This window comes from Etheostoma cragini, chromosome 4, assembly GCF_013103735.1.
Source record: "Etheostoma cragini isolate CJK2018 chromosome 4, CSU_Ecrag_1.0, whole genome shotgun sequence".
Classification (NCBI taxonomy): Eukaryota; Metazoa; Chordata; class Actinopteri; order Perciformes; family Percidae; genus Etheostoma; species Etheostoma cragini.
In genome coordinates, this window is record NC_048410.1 from 2854551 (window position 1) to 2875255 (window position 20705).

The window sequence follows — 20705 nt, forward strand, 5'->3', positions numbered from 1 at the left end:
AATTACATAACCTTTCAGCATTATGTAATTCAAGTAGTCTGAGAGAAGACTAGACACCTGCTCCTGTGGCAGCTATTCTGATAGTGTGGGCTAGACTAGCCAAGTCGACGACGTTTCACTTTGGGAATTGTTCAGTTGCCAACTGAAATTCTGCTGGACGCCCTTTACCTTCTGCTTTCCTTGTGTCGGCCTTTTATACTCAATTTATGAGGACTATGGTTAACTGCTCCCCAGATCTCTGCAGGGTAAATCCAGACAGCTAGCTAGACAATGTGAGTTCTCTTGTTGCAAGACTAAAACAACCTTTAAATGTACACGTTCCCCCAAAACAAGTTCATTCCTGAGGTTATTGACCCTTGTGTTGTCCTTATGGATCAAAAACGGACATTTTTGTCCCTTTTTCAGACTTTTTTTTTTTTTTTTTAACTTTTCAATAACACCACCTTACTCCCACTAGCCTTACACTACTTTTTGGAAATCATGGTCAATAACCCTCATTTATATAGAATTATACCTAATATTTGAGTCAAAAAAGCAGAAATTATGAATTATTTTGACTAGGAATAAAACTGATTAATTGTATTTGCAAAGAGCGTTGTAAGGAATCCAATCCATTGTTTTATTGTACTTTGGTTAAAAAGAAACCCATATTTCAGATATAGACATTTTTAAAAGGGGTCAAATTTGACCCGAGGACAACAGGAGGGTTAAGCCGAAGCCCCGGTTTTCTGTCCGGCATGTAGCGCCGCCCAAGACGATTGTGATTGGCTTAAAGAAATGCCAATAAAGCAGAGCACGTTTCTCTCCAATGCCGGAGTGCTGTGTGGACTCGCCAGACCCTCCTCCACAGCGCTGTGGAGGACGGTAGCTTGACCTAATCTGTCTGTAAATTGTACTGGTATCTCTCCTCCCATGTTGATATTGCTGTCTCTTGTGTGTGTGTGTGTGTGTGTGTGTGTGTGTGTGAGGTGTCAAACAATGGATTACGAGGGACTAGTTGTAGAAGCAATGTACAAAGAGAAATATCCAGAGCCAAAATTTTGCCTGGCAATAGATTATTAGCTCTTTAGGGGAGAAGTAAAACTTAAATAGTGGGTCTCCCGTGGAGAATTACTGAGAAGAGTAAATATTTGCACAAAAAGCAGGCTTGTTAAAATGGCCATACGGAAGCCAGTCTACTGTCACTGAGGTCTCCCATTGTTAAACCTTGACCGTGTTGTGTTGTCCAGGTCTGGCAAGGGCTAAGTCTGTCCCCACTAAGACCTACTCCAACGAGGTGGTCACTCTTTGGTATCGACCCCCTGACGTGCTGCTGGGCTCAACAGAATACTCCACACCCATCGACATGTGGTGAGTTTGGATATTTGTTCATCAGTAGTTTAACATGTGCTTGCCTCCCAACACAAGGCTGTGTCTCAAACCGCCACTCTAAACACTTAGGTGTAAGTATAAAGTGTATATAACGCAAGAATTCAGTGCACAGTTAAGTGTGGAACAGTGGCGCCTACTCGCACTAAACGGGCGCCATCTTGACTACAAAGCAGAAAAGGGAGGGAACGGGGTCTTCAACCAGCAGTTAATTGGACGAACACGTCACATTTTAGTAATGCTTTTTAATGGAAAATTAGTTTTCTCTAAGAAACAAATCAGCACATCTCTGGTGAACAGCGATGTTGTTTTTGTTGTTGCTTTTGCATACTTCTTTGTGAAGATTAAATCAACTAATCGATTAGTTGACAAAATCAAATGACAGTTAGCCAACGATGAATTTCTTTTGCAGAAGACAGCCCTTCAAAGCACAAAAGGCCACAAAACAATGGTGTCAGCCCTGGTGCTGAGTGATCATAGCTGTTTTCTTGGTAGGCCTTAATCTGATACATGTCTAACAGCTTGAGGATTGTGTCATGCATATCTATCAACATCTCACCGGTTATTAGCAGAGAGATGAGTCACTAGTCGTATAATGGAGCATAGTTCATCTGCATTCACTTTCCATATGTATTTTTGCTCATTAGCGGTCGGCCATGGTGGAAAAACCCACACAGCTCTGGTAAACCTCTGAGGATTAAATGTAGCTCTCTAGCAGCCCGACAGCCTTTCATTAGCTCACCTAGTTACATCTCCTCTGATCAGGCCACTGGGCGCCTCTTCATCACAGGCCTGAAAAGAACAAAAGGCCGTGCTGTGTCCACTCACACCACGTTTGGGCTTATGATCAGTGCTCTTTGAAGTGTGTGTCTGTGTGTGTGTGTGTGTGTGTGTGTGTGTTTTGTTGGAAGACACTTGTTGTTTTCTCCTCCTCCCGTCCCTTAAATTGCATCCTCGGTTCCTCCACTTGCTTCCCCCCTTGCGTCTTGGTCCGTTCCACCGAGCAAGCATGGGGGAGATGGAGGAAATCATGTGAAGACAGAAGAAACGAGGAAAAGTGTTTTAAGGGATGAGACGCCCTGTCCACCGACCCATCACGTTAATTCGTTGGCCTACGGGCGGAGTTAGTAACTGCTTCCAGCTGCTCTTGTGCATCCTGACTCTAGACTCCTAAGAGATCCGTCCTCCATCCTTGCTACTTACTTGCTGAATTGAAATTCAGCCCTTGTATCTTCATCTCCTCCCTCGTCTTCCAGGGGCGTGGGTTGTATCCTGAATGAGATGGCAACCGGTCATCCTATGTTTCCTGGTGCGACAGTGAAGGAGGAGCTGCACTTAATTTTTAGGCTTTTGGGTAAGACAGTAGCGCAATATGATAATATCCTACAGGACAAGCTGAATCAAAATATAAATGCAAACAACATTTAAGTGTTTTTGTCTTCCAGGCACTCCAACAGAAGAGACTTGGCCCGGGATCACTAGTAATGAAGAGTTTAGGTCTTACCTCTTTCCTCAATACAGACCTCAAGCTCTCATCAACCACGTGCCAAGGTAACACTGACGGCAAGGACATACTTTCCGCGTCCGCGGACTTGTACCTGCACATGCAGTTGTACTTATACTTTAATGAGGGTCAGTCTGGCGTGTCACACATGTTCATTTCCCAATCCCCACTTCAATCTACTCCAGTTGGTGGTATTTGTATTCTGTTAAAAAGACTAATTATGTAAATGGGGGTGTACATGTACAATACATTTTCTACATTTTTTTTTTCTTCTCCCCTCCATGTTACCTTTGGGGCTCCGTATAATCACGTGGATTTTTAAGTTTTACTGAGAAATATTAGGTATTCTCCGCTCCATTTAACTTAATCATAAAACCAAATTTGTCTTATAATTTTAAACAAATCCAGACCCCTTTGGGAGTAATTTGGGGGGCTGAAAAAAGCTAATTCACCCCCTCTGTATTTGCTTTCAGTATCGGTGAGTAATTGTTCCCTTAAAAGTCATAAAACCAACTGAGTTTTGTTTCTTTGTCTCCATCAGGTTGGACACAGAGGGGATTGACCTTCTGTCTGCTCTGCTCCTGGTATGAGACCAAAGCACAATGACCCAACTCACGTGGATGCAAGGCAGAACTGGACTGGGATGGCAGACACGGTCTGATCAGCTGCTTTTTGTTTTGTGATTGCAGTATGACACCAAGAGCAGAATCTCCGCGGAAGCCGCTCTACATCACCCCTACTTCCTGAGTCTGGGAAATAACATACACAATTTGGCAGACAGTAAGACACAGACACACACACACACACGCACACACAGCACTAGGGGCTTTACTTCTTCTGTAGATGTGCGACTAACATGGAACGTGCCACCACACACACTCAGTTGCTTTTCTTGCATAATTGAATTACCTTTGCGCCCAAAATTGACTACTTACTAAAGATCAAGGCAATAGAGACATTCAACCATATTTAATGTCACAAAATAACATTCAAAGAGAAAATGTACATGTAGAAGATGTGATGTACACATTACATTTATGTAATTACAGTGTAACTAAAACATCTGGTTTGCAGAACTGCATAATTTGGTTATGGACATTGCACGTAGGTTATGACGCTGGGGCATTTGCCTTGTGAATGTTTTTGTCATTTTCCGTATCAAGGCTTTTAAATTTTAGGCAACACACACTGAATACAGTGTTAGTCTTTTTTTTCTGTGTCATTTTCTGTCCTCTCTTTGTTTTAGCTGCTTCAGTGTTTTCCCTCAGAGAGCTCCAGCTCCAGAAGGACCCAGGCCACCGCAGCTCAGTGTTTCAGCCTTTAGGTAAGGCTCTTGAGACACAGTCTCACAACATGGTTTAACTTTTCCACAAGTTACTGAATGCCCTCTCATTTCCACACATAGCATAGTAGCTAGGGGTGGTAATCTCTGCGCACCTCACAACTCAATTCCGATTCAGAGGCCGACGATTCGATTCTAAACCGATTTATCGAACTATTTTTTTTTAATGTACATTTCCACACTTTAAAGGTCCTGTGACATGTTGCTTTTCGGATGCTTTTATATACTTAAGTGGTCCCCTAATACCATATCTGAAGTCTCAACAGAATTACAGCCACTGGAACCAGTCCCACCATGAGCTTTCCTTAGTATGTGCCATTTCTGAGTCTGTAGCTTTTGCGGAGGAGTGAGAGGGGGGGGGGCTAGGTGGAGGCTGGGGGTGTGGCCTTGACCAAATGCCACTGTGCTCGTTTGAAAGCCATGATGTCTCTCTCTCATGGGTGGGCCAAATTCTCCGGGCGGGCAAAGCAGAGATAGGGGATGGGCCAATCTGGAATCTTGCCCCTTATGAGGTCATAAGAGGCAAGATTCCACATCAAATCATCTGAGCTTTCATTTTCTCAAAGGCAGAGTCAGGCTGGGGCAACTCATATTAATGTTAAAAAACCTCATAAAGTTAAATTTACATGCGCTGGGACCTTTTTAAAATATAGTCATTCTTTCTATATTTAATTCAATGTTCAATTTTTGAACACAAGAATAATGGAAATGATTCTTCTCATTTAACAATCATCTTGTTGTTTTTTAAAAGAATACTGAAAACAGCAGAAATGCTGCACTTCAATAATAATTATTATAATTTATCGCAAGTAACATCATTATCGCAATACTTAACAAAAGAATCACATATTTTCCTCATATCGTGCAGCCATACTGTTAACACTGAATAATCATCATTTTGGAAACAAGTGTTCAATCTCAATCTGCTTCTCCGCAGGTCGAGGAAAAAACCGAAGACAAAGCATCTTCTAGTCCCGGAGGAGGAACGGAGACCCAGAGACGAGACCTCCGCGCAAAGGCCAACGCAGCTCAGCACATTCACAACCATTCACACCTGTGTGCACACACCTGCATGCGCACACACACTCCTGTGCACTCACTTATTTCCAAGGCAGCTGACCACGGAGACAAAGCGTTTCTGGAAATCAACTTGCACTGCACTTGAAATGACTGGGCTGAAACACACGCTCCCTCCACACACACACAGAGTAAATATTTGCACACATTTGCACAATCAGCGACACTGAACATGCTGCCGTTGCTTACGTAGTTGCACACACACACACACACACACCAGAGATTTATAAGTATCCTGCTGACACACACACACACACACACACACACACACACACTCTTCAACCTAAATGTCAACCATTAGGCCCCTAAATAAAGCTGCTTTGCTGCTCTGTTATAGTGTACACATATACGCAAGCTTGCATAATTTCCATTCAGAGCGCACCCAGGGCTCTAGCCGTTTAAGGTAGCTATCACATCTGGAGCCATCATACAGTTGCAGGTGTACAGATGTTTAGGGTTGTAGTGTGAGTGGTCAGTCCAGTATAAGTGAAGTCTAATGAGGTGAACTTGTTTCCAAAATTTGCTAAATGTTTGTCAGACTAAAGGTGAGGCTTGCTCAAAATGTAGCTTAAAGATACACAGATTTTGTTACAGTAGCATCCAGTGGCACCTCCAACTTGTAAAATTCAGCTCAACATTTAAAAAAGGCTGAGCTATAAGTAAGTAAATACATAAAAATATAAATTCCCCAAAAACGCCCCTAATGACCATTCAAATTTATAACCAGAAACCAAAGAGAAGTTTCTTTTTATTATTTTATTCTGTGTTTTTTCTTCTTCAGTTAACTGTGAATTTGCGCTTTTATGTCAGTTTTATTTTCAGAGCATGAAAGTCTAAATAGGGATTTGAAGCTCTCAAGAGCTTATCACAAGGAGTGAGTGCTGCAGATTTAATTTATTTATAATTGTTTGATAATTAGTAGTCACATTTAAACATCTTAAATCTAAAAATACCAGCTTATTAAAGGAAAAGTCCCCCCTGGTTGCTAAAACCTCTAAATTCACAGAAAGAAAAGCGGTAATGGCGGCTTAAGCCTTGTGGGTTAATAAGCACTTGCTAAATAACTAAAGAGTTTGAGCATTTAAACTATTTGTCGTTGCTGTCGGGCATAAACCTTGTATCTATATATTTTTTCCATTTTAATTTATTTTCATAAATCAATGCAATTGGTTGCCCTTTATGTCAGTCTTTGGGTTTTAGAAATATCTACTGTAGCTTAATTTGTCAAAGGTTAATAGCTCCATATCATGTTTTCTAATTAACATTTGTTGCATTTTCTGAAAAGCAACACTTTTGGACATACAAGGTTTTCACCCGACAGCAATGTTAAGTCTTTGTTAGCTTTAAGTGAGCTAACAAGCCAAATACGCAGCAAAATTTAATCATGAGGCTGCAAGCCTCTGAAAAACGGCTGAACAATAAAAGGTCAACCTCATTAATAAGTTAGTTAATGTAAAATAGATGAAGCTAATGATGTTTAGCTACCGGGATATGCCAGCTAGCGCAATTTAAAGGATTTATCAGTGATGGAATTATGATTCCTGTCAAAAGAGTCCCAAATATGGCAGCTATGGGTGTTTTATGACACCCGCCAGTCTTGAATATGTACATACACAGTAGTCCGGACACAGTAGCAACCCACGTGCTCACTAGGGATGTAATGGTATGAAAATTTAACATCACTGTTATACTGACCAAAATTATCACGGTTTTCGGTAATATCGCGGTATTTTTAAAAGCAAATTCAATGCCTTCAGCAGCAACTTCTTTCCTGCACGTTCTGCAGACAGGATAACTATCTTCAATCAACTGTCTTTTGGCCTTCTGAGAATAACCAAAATATACCCTTGCTTCAACTTACCGGACGTTCACACCGCCACCGACTTAAGCGTCTGAAGTTACCGGAAGTCGTTCATTTTCAATGGAAGCCGGCCTGTCTCAGCTGCAAGGAGGCAAATCTGTCGGCGTCGCTATTTGGGCGTTTTGAGCGTGTTGAGCGTCAATCTGAAAGTTGAAATCTTTCAACTTTATGGTAATGAGCTATGACGCGGTGCAGCGGCTAACGCCAGCAACCAATCGGAATATAGACGTCCTTTGCGCTGGCTGATCCCGGAGAAACATCCAATGGAAACTTTCGTTCCTCCTAAAACATTCATTCTGAGGACAAGCTCATGATCGCCGTTGCTGGGTTACCTATCGTTTATGATATAACGTTGTTTGTACATATGGACCAGTTAGCGTTAGCTGCCACATCGTCTCTAAACGGTCCCTCACAGTGAAGTCCTGCACGGGTCACTAGGTTAGCCTGGGTCACTAGGTTAGCCTGGGTCACTAGGTTAGTCTTGGTCACTAGGTTAGCCTGGGGCACTAGGTTAGCCTGGGTCACTAGGTTAGCCTGGGTCCCTAGGTTAGCCTGTGTCACTATGTTAGTCTGGGTCACTAGGTTAGCCTGGGTCACTAGGTTAGTCTTGGTCACTAGGTTAGCCTGGGTCACTAGGTTAGCCTGGGTCACTAGGTTAGCCTGGGTCACTAGGTTAGCCTGGGGCACTAGGTTAGCCTGGGTCCCTAGGTTAGCCTGGGTCCCTAGGTTAGCCTGGGTCACTAGGTTAGCCTGGGGCACTAGGTTAGCCTGGGTCACCAGGTTAGTCTGGGTCACTAGGTCAGTCTGGGGCACTAGGTTAGCCTGGGTCACTAGGTTAGTCTGGGGCACTAGGTCAGTCTGGGGCACTAGGTTAGCCTGGGTCCCTAGGTTAGTCTGGGTCACTAGGTCAGTCTGGGTCACTAGGTCAGTCTGGGTCCCTAGGTTAGCCTGGGTCACTAGGTTAGCCTGGGTCACTAGGTTAGCCTGGGGCACAAGATTAGTCTGGGTCACTAGGTCAGCCTGGGTCACTAGGTTAGTCCAGCGGCTGCTCGCTCTGCCTGCACGCCGCTACGGCTCAGCGGCTAACGAGCAAGCTAACTGCTAACAGACTCCGGTGCAAACAATTAACAATACAACTTCTGTCAGTATATATGTAATTTATAATGGTTTCTAGTGTCAGTAGCTTTTTTTGCAGCTCAAGTCCGCGGCGGTTTGCACGTGCGGTTAGTCCTCTTGGAGGGCCGATAAATGTCCTGAGCTCTGTCGTCTGTCTTCGTCTGTCTTCCGTCATGATTCCAACCTGAAGAAACGCACGTTTAGGCTACGCAGTGCACCTGCGCGGCAACTTCAGGACACTCAGATAATGCTGGAAAGGATTAAACACAGGGTGTCCACCTGTGATAATAAGGATATTTCAAATGAAAACGGTAATTGTTATCGTCAACATTTTAATCGTGGTTTACCGTCACACCGGTAATCGTTACTCCCATGAAACAAAGATTTTAACCTACCGAAGAGAGGAGACGTCCCGCCATTTCCGCTGGACCCCGTGGACCCTTAATTAACACAGGATGTTCGTCAATTTAAAAGATAATTTTGCATGTCAAGAAAGTCTCATTTTGTCGCAGTACCACTTAGTTTTGTGTAAATAAACGCTCAGTGAACCACATAGCTCATCTCGCACAATATACGTTGTCTTTCTGCTGTTCAGCTCTAGCTCGCTAGCTAGCTAGCTAGCTAGCTAGCTTAGCATTGTACCAAACACATGTAACGTTATCCTACCTGATGTGTTTAGTCCAGCGTCTTTTTTTATCAGCCAGGAAGTGAAAGAATGAGCAAGATCCTCTGCTCGTGTGAGTACAAAACACAGAAGCTTCGTAGCTTCAGAGAGACGTCACTTATGCCACGTTGAAGTGTGTAGTCTTCCTAAATATCTACTTTCACATTCATATACTTTTTATCAGTTTTATGACAACCTGTGAATTTAACTTGCAAAATGATCTTTTAAACTGACAAACATATGTTTAATTAATGGCTTAATTCAAACGTGATCAACATATTATTTGTCTCTCCCCATACTACTACATATTATGTGGTGGTCCACCGGAAGGGGGAGGGACTTGCCTCTCTATAAAGTCTGACTCCATCATGAACATACAGTAAAAGTCCATTGTAAAATGCCTTGCTACAGCGCCCCGTGTTTCCACTCTGATGGGGTTTTGTTTTATACAGTGTAAGGAGCTGACTTTCACTCCAGTTTTTGAAGTTGCCTTAGTAAACTGCGCATGATATTTTTGCTTGTGAATAATCTATATTTGATCTAGTGTGGCCTATGTGTTAGGAGGCGTTTGCTTTTTGTGTGTAAATAACTCGCCACGAGTGTGTGTAATTCTTAGTCTCCTATTTGCACAAACCAGAAGTGTCCTCTGCTTCCTTTCCTTTGTGTCCTACCTTTCATGGTTCCAAAATAAGGCCCCACATTGTCAAACACTGGGAAAGTAGGTCCTACAAGTACTTTTTAGTTTCTAGCAAATTACTCTTATCAGTACTTACTACTACCCCTTATATTTTGCACAGTTCCAATGCACCTATTGCCAAGGAAAAGCTTTTGGTTGTAGGACCACAAAAGACAGTATCGAACAGTACACACAGTATAACTTAAAGTACACATATCTGCAGAAGAGATACTTTAAAATGTTCCTCATATAATATCCTTTAAAGTTCACTTGTGAGTGAGCCCAGAGGTTATGCATACTGTGTAGGATGAACTGATCTGCAGACGTGATTAGGGCTTGTGGCTAAAATGCACTCTCCTCTCTCCTACATCTGCTCTTACTCTCTCTCCATTTGCAGTATGTGTCTGAATAGTCTCAGTCATCCAGGTTATATGATATCCAGAAGAAGCTTTTATGACATTTTGCAATTTATCTAAAATCTTTTCCCAAGTTCTAACTGACTTGTGGGGGAATTAGGACTGGGCATGATTGAAATAAATTAAGTCATGACAAGCCTTCCTTCATAGAGAGGTGCTGAGATAGTGGTCGGTTTTGGCAATGGCGATTTCAGAGCTGGTTCTGGTTAAACAAAAAGGATTTTAGTCTTCAACCAAAAGATCTATCTCTGTAGGCTTCCTTTCTATAACGTTGGCAGACAGAAGAATAATCTGAGCCCGTCAGTGGCAAAAACAGCAACTAGTGGACAGGAATCGACGATGGGCATTTTCCTTATAGGATCACATCGCAGCCCGCATTGCACCTCCAGTTACAGTGTTCTCGCTCATTACTGGACAAGATATTTTATTTACATTAGTCCCTTAGACACCAATGCATGGGAAAATAGGGCCTAGGTTGAAAGAAAAAAAAAAAAAAAATTACCGTTGAACTAATTATCAAGTAAGAGAAAATGAATGCCACCTTGAAACTGTTCAGGGAAGTTAGAGGTAGAGACGCTGACTAGTAACCAGAGGGTTGTTGGTTTGACCCTCATAAGCAGAATGTGTTTGAGTCCCCCGTACGCCGAGCATTGAACCCCTAAAGCACTCCGTCGCCAAACTGGTTTGAAGAGTCCTAAATGTGCAAGTTAGGGGAGATTATGTGTGTGTGTAGATGGAAAGCGAAACGCCAGGGAAGGTTTTAAAGATGTTTCTACCTCTAGAAGTAAATGAAGCTGATAGAAGAATCACGTTGTGACGGGTCAACCCTCCGCTCACCTGTCGGGGACGGACGCAAAGGTGGAGGCAGCGAGGAGAGAAGGTCAGGGACTTCAGAGGGATGCATTGCTGTGTATGTTACACTTCCAACCGCCCCATTCCTTCCCTCAGTGGCAGAAGTATTACTGTGCATCTAGTTGTAGTAAATTAAGCTATTTTAAATACTGTAATAAAAAAGGAATAATATATATGTATTTTAACAGATGTTCTCTTCTTTCTCAGTGAGGTTTATGCCGTTTAAAAAAAATAATTAAATAATAGAACTCTATTTAAAATGAAATGACGAAAAAAAACTGCAGGTGTCTAAATGTTTTATAAAAGATGAGTAATATTTTGTATAAGATGTGATATTTTGTGTGATTTGTCTACATTGTTATGAAATGAGAAATTGAATGTTCTGTGACTGCCATCAGGCATAAAATTGATTTATTAATTGATTATTTAATGAGGAAACTATTAAAAATTCTGGCACACACTCACCTGGCCATTGGCTTTTTTTTCTGGTAAAGTATGATGATACTGCATGATGTACTTCTTAGAGGTTACAGTACAAAGGCCGATGTACAATAACATCGATGAACAGAAGATGGTGCTATCGGTCAGGACAGGGTGACACCTTAGTTTTTTTGAAGTTGATGCTAAAGATTAGATTGGATTTAATTAGATAATACTTTATTCATCCCACAATGGGGAAATTCAATTATTACAGCAGCAGTTTTTCCACAAAAAACAAAACAAAACAAACACTAACAGACAATGTGCAAAAAGCACTGAATGAATGTAAAGTGGCATTATCTAAAAGTATTGTAAAGTAAAGTGAGGTGGCCGTAGTACGGTAAATATTGCAGAGTAAAGAAGTGACGTGCAATTAAATTGAATAGTATGTATTTAAATAATATAGGAAAGTAAGTAACCACGATATAATGATATTGAAGTGTGACCATAATATAAATAATATTGAAAAAGTAAGCACTCGGAATGGAAAAATATAAATACAGATAATACAAATAAAGATATGATAGAGACATGGTGAGTGGTGGGTAATTAAAACAGGAACAGAAACTACAACATATCAGCTGGTACGGGGGAGTACAAGATGTAAAGCAGCACCAATATTTATATATACCGTGTATGTGTGTGTATAAATATATGCAAGATGTTTCTTGATAGACAGTGACTAAGTGTTACATGTTTCCAAATGACATTGCCTACGTATAGTACATCAAAATTACTAAAGTCAAGGTTTATTATAATGACCTGAATGGGTATAATCCTCCATCCATCCATCCATCCATCCATCCATCCTCCATCCATCCATCCATCCATCTTCATCCGCTTATCCGGTAATGGGTCGCGGGGGCAGCAGCTCCAGTAGTAGACCCCAAACTTCCCTTTCCCGAGCCTCATCAACCAGCTCCAACTGGGGGATCCCAAGGTGTACCCAGGCCAGGTTGGAGATATAATCCCTCCACCTAGTCCTGGGTCTTCCCCGAGGCCTCCTCCAAGCTGGACGGGCCTGGAACACCTCCCTAGGGACCACCCCAGGAGGTAAAACCATAGACTGTAAAAACAAGGCAAGAAGATTTCGGGCCTGACAAGTGAAGCCGATGTGAACCGGCACTCTTTCTAATTTCCAGAAGACTGCGACTCCACTGGCTCCAAAAACAAGTCTGATTAAAGTGGGGAGAAGTGGGGAGAAGTGACCCTACTTCTCACTGGCTTGGACGCATTTTGATGAACGGGTTCGTATGATATCGCACGAAAACTTATGCACAACAATTTGTGTGATATCATACGAAAAAGTGATAGACCGGTCACATGACAGTGGGAGTACTGGGAGCTGGCTTCAGAGTCCAGTGGGCTGACGATCCTTTCAGCGGCCGTTACAGTTGTGTAGAAAGTGTAGCTAACAAAAATTACCGCCGTGCAGCGACATTAGTTAGCATTTAGCTTAGCTAGTCATTCTCCGCGGCTCCGCCCTTTTGCCCAAATTTGGTCACTTCTGGCTCCAAAATACCAAGATGGCGATGGAGAAAATGCAAACACGTGGCTCCACAAACCAAAGGGTGATGTCACCGACGCTACGTCCACTGTACAGCCCAGGATTATTAACTATTTTGAAGTACTTGTGCTTTAAGTGAGTAACTTGATTTTACGCTATGTTCAGAAATTATTCACTTACTTTCATATTAAGATTTTAGAAACAAGACGTGATATGTAAACATTATAATAATAATATAAAGTGTATTAATGATACATTGTTATAGATGTAACAATCCAATTGCCTTTTTACTGAAAGGCTACGTAGGATTTTTATTGAAATAACTGAAAATGTGAACAATTCACAGTTGTGCAAATGTTTCTATGGTCTACACAGGGATGACATGCTCTGTGAAAGCCCCCCCCCCCCCCCCATCAGCACTTTCAACTGGTTTCCTCAGCGTGTACATGACATATAGGCTACATAAAGGCATGTTACTATGGCCTAAATACAACACGCTCAGTGGATTCATCTGGTTATGGAGAACAATGATTCTGTAGCCTACTTAAGTAGAATTCCTCATGGGGGTGACAAACTACGCATCATAGCTTTAAAGTGCCCATATTATGAAAAAAGTACTTTTTGGGGTGTGTGTCTCTGGTGCTTCCACACGCATACAAACTTGGGGAAAAAACTAGCCGAGACTAGGTGGCTAACCGTAGCATGCTAGCTTGTTCTCAATGGCAAAACACTGCTACAACACACACTAGTTCACCATAATCTCCAAAAGAACTACTTCCTCTCCCTGTTCTGCAGGTATTCCACAAGTGGCCTTGTCTAGAAGAAGTGTCCCAGCTGATCCTGCCTTGGAAAGTTGGAGAAAGAGTTATCTAGCTGGTGGGATCTTACCGAGCTACTGAGCATGTGCAGCTCCTAACAAAGATAGTATAGAAGTGAGATGTCTCACTCTGGAGCTAAAACAGAGACCCAAACACACAGGGTGAAAACAGGATCTGCAGCAATGTTCGGTACAACAAAAATATGGTGTTTTTTGAAAATGAAACAATGCAAACTTATTCTGGTACAACTTCAAACTACAATTGAACCTGAAACATCAACTTGAAAATGAGCATCATTATGGCACTTTAAAAGTAAAAGGGCTCAATGCAGAAACATCCTCACATGTTAGAAACGGGAAATGATCCCAAACAGTTGTGTCAATCAACTAAGTGATTAATCTGCCAATTATTTGAGATGGACTTGCAGGCCTGTTGTTGGGTAATTTAATTTATAATAAAACATATGTTATAAACTAGCCTACATGTGTTTATGTGTGCAAAAGTCATAATTTCTAAATTAATTAGTAACTGGATTGGAGTAAAAATTACAATAATTTTCTCTGAAATGTAATAGAAGTAGAAAGTGGTGTGTCAAGAAAAGACAAATAGAGGTACCTTAATCTTGTAGTTGACTTAGTACTTGAGTAAATGTGCTTAAATAAATTCAGCCACTGGCTATTTGTACACTGTTGGATTGGTAAATTACTTTTATTAATGAAACGGTCTAAGTAGCCCGGGCCCACTATGCTCCAGTGAACAACTGATCTGAATGCAGTCAGAAAGTGGGCGCTACCTTGGCACACGAGCCAATCAGCGGCACGTCCGTCAGTAGGCGAACTGACTCGTGAGACTACTTTCTCCGTTGGCAGCTTGGGTTCAGTTTGATAGCGCTCAATGAGCAGCTGGCGGCTGGTTGGCATCTGCAGCGAGAAGTACCGACATGAAACTGCTGGACGAGTGGATCTGGTCGCTGTTCAAGCGCCACTGGCCTCAGACTCTTACCTACTGGAGTGTGTTCTTCAGCTTCGGCCTGTGCATCGCCTTCCTGGGACCCACCATTCTGGACCTGAGGTGTCAGACCCAGTCCACGCTGGAGCAGATCACCTGGGTCTTCGTCGCCCAGCAGTTCTTCCTGTTGGTGGGCAGCAGCCTGGGAGGACTCTTCAAGAAAACGTGAGTGTGTTTTAGTGAGCACTGAGTGGCAAAGTGACTGCAATGGGGCAGGGTTCATTAAAACATCTGCCAACAATGATTGGTCTGACTGTGTTTTAAATTTGACTGGCAAATCTGCAGCATTTAAATGAGAGATAGTTGTTTCACACATTGAGCAGCCAGTGAATGTGACTGTGTGACGTGGACAGGTGATTATATTTACCTTATCTTAGCTTGGGACTTAAAATGTCCCTACATTGTCACATACCAGCTCCCTGTGCAATACTGATCCGTTTCACATCCATTTTCATTTTGGTGTGCCATGAATAGGCTCTGTTAGATGGGTAATTGGACTCTTTAACGTCTTATGATCTAATATCTTTCCTGGCCCTAAATAAAACAGACTAAGTGTCTACAGCCATGCTGGCGGCTCTGTGAGGCTGTGCTTTGTTTATAATCTTAGGTTAGCATGGTAGCATGCTTTGCTTACAAGCAATAAACTCAAAGTGCAACTGAAGCTTAAGCGAATGCTATTAGTCTTTTTTTTTTAGGAATGTGGTAATTAACCAAAAGATCTGACATATTGGATTTACCTGATGTTGGTGCTGGATAAAAAGTCAGGGGATCCCAAAAGTTAGTACAACTCAAATGGGCTCAAAGTAAATGTCATGGCAGTCAATCCAATAGCTATTGAGACATGTCAACATAGGTCAACCGAATAGAGCTCAACAGTGTAGTTACGGAAGTGAAAATTCAAGTAATTTTCTCTATAAGAAAGGTCATTATTAGCGATAATGTCTGAATCCTCCAAGGTGGACTAACCACATCTACAAGGTTGTAAAACCTTTATGTTCCTGTATGGAAGACACATGTCTGTATGAAAGTCAACGTGGTTTTATTCTCAAATGTCCTGGAGAAGTACTACACTACCAACAACAGTGACGGCGATGTTTCTGATTGGTGGAGCACGCTGTTACCATGGAAATATTTGGCAAACCCTGAAACGGCTAGTGAGCTGCTACCACTGAAGTCGTTGATTGTTTTTGCACACAGTCTTGTATCTTTTGCCTTTTTATTCAATTTTCCAAATTTGTTTTTGCGCCGAATCAAATGGTCTTCGACCACGATGACTCTCGTAGCTGGTTGGCTTGGTTCCAGGCTTAAAACTCTATATGCATATTTAAAAACCTCAATAGGGCAATTAAATGTGGAAAATCACTTCCAAAACCGGAGCCGTTAAAGCGTTTGGTCACCGTTGAGCTCTATTGAACTAGAAGGGATAGAAAGTCAGTAGAACTCATCATCTGGGGACCATGAATCCATTAGGTAGATGTTGAGATATTTCACAGGCTAATTGACCCTTATGTTGTCCTCGGGTCAAATTTGACCCGTTGTCAGTAAAAAAATAAATTAAAAAAATGGGCTATCAAAACAAGCGCTGAAAAAGTCAACATTAAAAATATCTTAAAAACTCAAAAAAGCAACCACAACATTGAAAAAAGTGACAAAAATGTCATAAAAAGTGATAATAATTTGTAAAAAAAAAAAGAGACCAAAATGGTTTTTTTTCATGGTTGACGGGAATACAACACAAGGGTTAAAAATAGTGACCTTCTGTTTGTGCTAGAGGAAAAGTCAAGGTGTCAAATGTATACACACACTTCCATGGTAATGCATGCAACAGTTGTTGAGATATTCTAGTCTGGACCGAAGTGGTAGGCCGACAGACCCCTTATTATTATTATTATTATTATTATTGCCACTACTGATTACGTGCACTCTACGTTATAATGTTGTTCCCTTTCCTCACATGCTCTGGCTGAATGTCCCCAACAAACCAAGAGTTATCTTGGACAAGGTTGAAAGGAGAGCGGAAAGTTGGCGGAAAAAAAAGACTGCAAGTTAAATAAAAGATAATGGAGCAGCGGACCCTTAAGGTGACTTTGCTGCAGCAAAACAAGCTGGAAATCCCTTCTTTTAGTCACTGAACACAAGTTTTACAAGAATAGGATCCCAAGAAAGTCTTAAAGGGTAATTTTTGCTAGCCTATTTCCTATGTGGACCCCATTCCCCTGTGCATTGACGTCTAAGTGGCCAATGTGAAACGAAATCTTTGAAATTGGTTCAGTTTTGATTGAAAACGCAAACTGGGCTGCAATGTAGTCCTATGGGGCAAATGCTCATCGTTAATTTCCATCCACCAAAAGGGCTGGTTTTTCCACTGACTGGGTTTCTGAGTTTCTGACGTCATTATGGAGAGGATTTCACAGAGACGGACCTCTTTGTTTAACATGGAAAAAGCTCAGATTAAAAGCCCCCCCCCCATCGCCAAACCCACCAGACTCCATTCAAATAAACAGAACTTTTAGCGTTTTAGTGTACAGAGCCAGCATATTTTTAAATATAAATGGGGGAATTACTTTTTTTTTAAATTTTCTTATTCAACCACACCAGAGTGGAAAGACCAACCAACTTTAAAAAAAGGATCTTACTCTTTAACAAAAGGTCTAATCCCTTTAGGGATCCCTTCCACAATGTTATCAGACACAAATGGGGGTATTTCGTTACGTGGTACCAGCTCGGCTCGGCTCGCCTTGACCCGACTGCGGTGCCCCGTCCTCTCTCTTTTCCATTGCAGATTAGTACCGAGCGTGGCTGGTTGTCGTGGCAGGAAACTGCCGTGACCTAACGCGACACTCAGAACGCTGAAGGTGTGTTGCTTTTGATTCTTGGCGTTTGGCTGTTTGCCAAAAGACAAATTTAATTTCAAAAGATGTTTGAGGTAGATAAAAATACCACCGCTGGCGAAACTACCGTACTTCAACACAGTGGGTTTGTTTAGGAAAATACAGAACAGATAGATAAGAAGACAAAGTATAGTATATAAAGATAGTAGTAGTAGTAGTAGTAGTAGTAGTAGTAGCAGTAGTAGTAATAATAACAACAAAACCTTTGGCTATAAAAAGACACCATAAGTTCTGTCAAGTGTCCAGGTATGTATGTGTATGTACCGTCCACTTTACCATATTTACACTATTTCCTCCTCCCCCTGAGTGAGGAGTTGCAGAGTCTGATGGCTTGGGGGACAAAGGAGTTCTTGGGTCTGCTGGTCTTACACCTGGGTCGGAGCAGCCTTACAATGAACCGGCTCCTCTGGGTGCTGATGACGGTGTGCTGGCGTTGTCAATCAGCAGTTCAGACACAAACCCAGAGGAAATCAGGGTCCAGGTTGAAAAAAAACTGAAGTTACCCTTTAAGAAAATGTTGAATAATAATTCAAACTGCCTTAAACTTCTCAATGAGTGACTGAATGATGTCATTAACCGCATACTGCTTTGGGTGATGTCTTCTCTTTCTGTGTCTTCTCCAGACGCCAGTCTTCCCTGTCAGCCCTTTTCACCTGCACTCTCATCATCTCGCTAGTGTTCGCCATCATACCGCTATGTAACCAAGTGATACTGCTGGCTGTCGCCATGGCGATTGCTGGCTTAGCCATGGGGGTGATTGACACCATCGCCAACCTCCAGCTGGTGAAGTTGTTTCAGAAAGACTCTGCAATCTTCCTGCAGGTCAGAAGTGTGTGGGTGTGTGGGTGTGTGTGTGGGTGTGTGTTTGGGTGTGTGTGGGTGTGTGTGTGGGTGTGTGGGTGGGTGTGTGTGTGTGTGTGTGTGGGTGTGTGTGTGGGTGTGTGGGTGGGTGTGTGTGTGTGTGTGTGTGGGTGTGTGTGGGTGTGGGTGTGTGTGGGTGTGTGTGTGTGTGGGTGGGTGTGTGTGGGTGGGTGTGTGTGGGGGTCTGGGTGGGTGTGTGTGGGTGTGTGTGGGTGGGTGTGTGTGGGGGTCTGGGTGGGTGTGTGTGTGTGGGTGGGTGTGGGGGGGGGGGGGGGGGGTGTCACACAAAAGATGCACCATGCAATACCATAACTGACTTCCTCCTGGTTAATTGACTTTATTGATGAGGTAAAGAAACTGTAGAAAGTTAAACCTGCACTAATCAATATTACACACAACATAGTCAGACTGCAAAGGATCAGCAAACGAGTATTAAATATGATGACTTTACTTAATATTTCAGAATGTTAATTTAATTTGATGATTACTTTTAGTACCCTGAACTGCGGGGTCTATGCATAAAAATGGCTGTAATTCTACATCCATAACTCAAAGCTGAATGTCTGCACTCAAAGCATGTACTAATGGTTTTGTTTCAAATCCAGTGTGGTGGTGTACAGAGTCAAAATGTTGTATCTGCCCAAAGATGAAGGTGACAGTATGATCAGAGGGAAATTCATGTTCACATCTCGCCATAGGCCTTGCATTTCTTCATAGGCCTCGGAGCCCTGGTGAGCCCCCTGGTGGCTTATCCTTTTCTGTCAAACGACTGCTGTGTCCTGGGTGCCAACTGGACCGCCAACTCATCCTCGTCCTCAGACCTAGAGCACCTCCGCGAAAGCCTGGCCGGGCACGGAACAGTGATAAACAACATCTCCCAGTATCCTCTGCACACAGAGGGAGAAGTCATCACCAGGGTGTCGTATGCCTTCTGGATCATGGCTCTTATCAATGTGAGTTCATGTCAATACTAGGCTCGTGTTGCCCGACCTATCTCCACAGCGCTGTGGAAGAAGGTCTGGCTGCACCACAGTTGCATGCAGAAGAAGAAAAAAATGCTCTGTGTTGTTTACTTTTATTTAAACTAATAGCAGTTGTCTTGGGGGTGAAGTCTCGGGAAGGAACTCGTCTAAGTTCTTATAGAACTTAATCCGCTTTGGCTTAAAGCTCTGTTTACATTTGGGGTGTGTGGTAGCGATTAATAGCTTAAAATAAGTCAACAAGTGCACTTTTCTTGGAACGTTAAAAGGAAAAGTGTCCAATTTAATTCTTATTCAAACAATACTAGAGCTGCCAAGAGGAATGTATTAGTTAATTTCTTACTATTAAATCAATCGCCAGCTTTTTTGGCAATTGATTAATCGGTTTGAGTCATCTTACATTAGTTCTCTGATCCTAGTTTCTTAATTTTAAATACTTTCTTCCCTCCTCTGCGACAGTAAACAATATATAAAAATAAATTATCTTTGACATGTGGACAAAACAAGACATTTGAGGATGTCATCTTGGGCTTTTGGGAAACACTGATTAACATTTTCCCCCATTTTCCGACATTTTGTAGACTTAATCGATTAATCAAGAAAGTAATTGACAGATTATTTGACAATAAGAATAATCGTTGGTTGCATCACTAATATTTAGATCACTGTATAATTAGTTGGATGGCTTCCTGGACCTGGAGGCCAACTTCAGAAATCCATGTTCAGCAGCACTAATGTGCCTCCTCTCTGCTGAGGCTTTTGTTGGAGCATGATCACATGATTTAAGCATCCCATGACATTTTCCATGCTGTGTTGCACAATAATAACAACTTAAAAATGACCATAATTGAAGTAAATGATATAATAAATAACACAGTGACTTCTTCAGAGCCACTCAGAATCACATTTGTTTTTCAGATTTGCTCTTCTTGTTTCCATTTCTTGAGATGGCCATAAGCCTAGACATTGCCTCAGAGATAAAGCGATAAGCTTCCACCTGGCAAAAAAATAAGTTTCTCTATTTGAACAGGATCTGTTTCAAGCAGAGGACAAGATAAAACGGCGTGGATTTTAATTTTATGAGGGGAGGTTCACAATTAGAATCAGCTGACAGGAAATGTTGACTGGTAACTTGGTAAACAGAAGCCTTTTTGTCTGTGTGTGTGTGTGTGTGTGTGTGTGTGTGTGTGTTTGTGTGTGTGTGTGTGTGTCTGTGTGTGTGTGTGTCTGTGTGTGTCTCTCTCTCTCTGTGTGTGTGTGTGTGTGTGTGTGTGTGTGTGTGTG

General features: G+C 42.1%; 2 protein-coding genes and 1 long non-coding RNA gene across 3 annotated transcripts in view; all 3 read left to right on the forward strand.

The window, feature by feature from the left end:
- cdk18 (cyclin dependent kinase 18) overlaps positions 1-6494 on the forward strand; it is a 39387-nt gene extending 32893 nt beyond the window's left edge. The window contains exons 10-16 of the mRNA XM_034868511.1: positions 1230-1350; positions 2625-2722; positions 2814-2919; positions 3414-3456; positions 3562-3652; positions 4119-4196; positions 5152-6494. Of these exons, the coding sequence (XP_034724402.1) occupies positions 1230-1350; positions 2625-2722; positions 2814-2919; positions 3414-3456; positions 3562-3652; positions 4119-4196; positions 5152-5186 (572 nt within the window). The 3' untranslated portion in view covers positions 5187-6494. The remainder of the gene's footprint in view (positions 1-1229; positions 1351-2624; positions 2723-2813; positions 2920-3413; positions 3457-3561; positions 3653-4118; positions 4197-5151) is intronic.
- Positions 6495-10196: 3702 nt separating this feature from the next.
- On the forward strand, positions 10197-11341 carry LOC117942849. Its single transcript, XR_004656230.1, has 2 exons — positions 10197-10730; positions 10777-11341. It is a non-coding gene; the product is annotated as an uncharacterized LOC117942849 (long non-coding RNA).
- Positions 11342-14580: 3239 nt separating this feature from the next.
- Positions 14581-20705, forward strand: part of mfsd4aa (major facilitator superfamily domain containing 4Aa) — a 16692-nt gene continuing 10567 nt past the window's right edge. Inside the window, exons 1-3 of the mRNA XM_034868509.1 lie at positions 14581-14854; positions 18204-18402; positions 19140-19394. Coding sequence (XP_034724400.1) covers positions 14622-14854; positions 18204-18402; positions 19140-19394 — 687 coding nt within the window. The 5' untranslated portion in view covers positions 14581-14621. The remainder of the gene's footprint in view (positions 14855-18203; positions 18403-19139; positions 19395-20705) is intronic.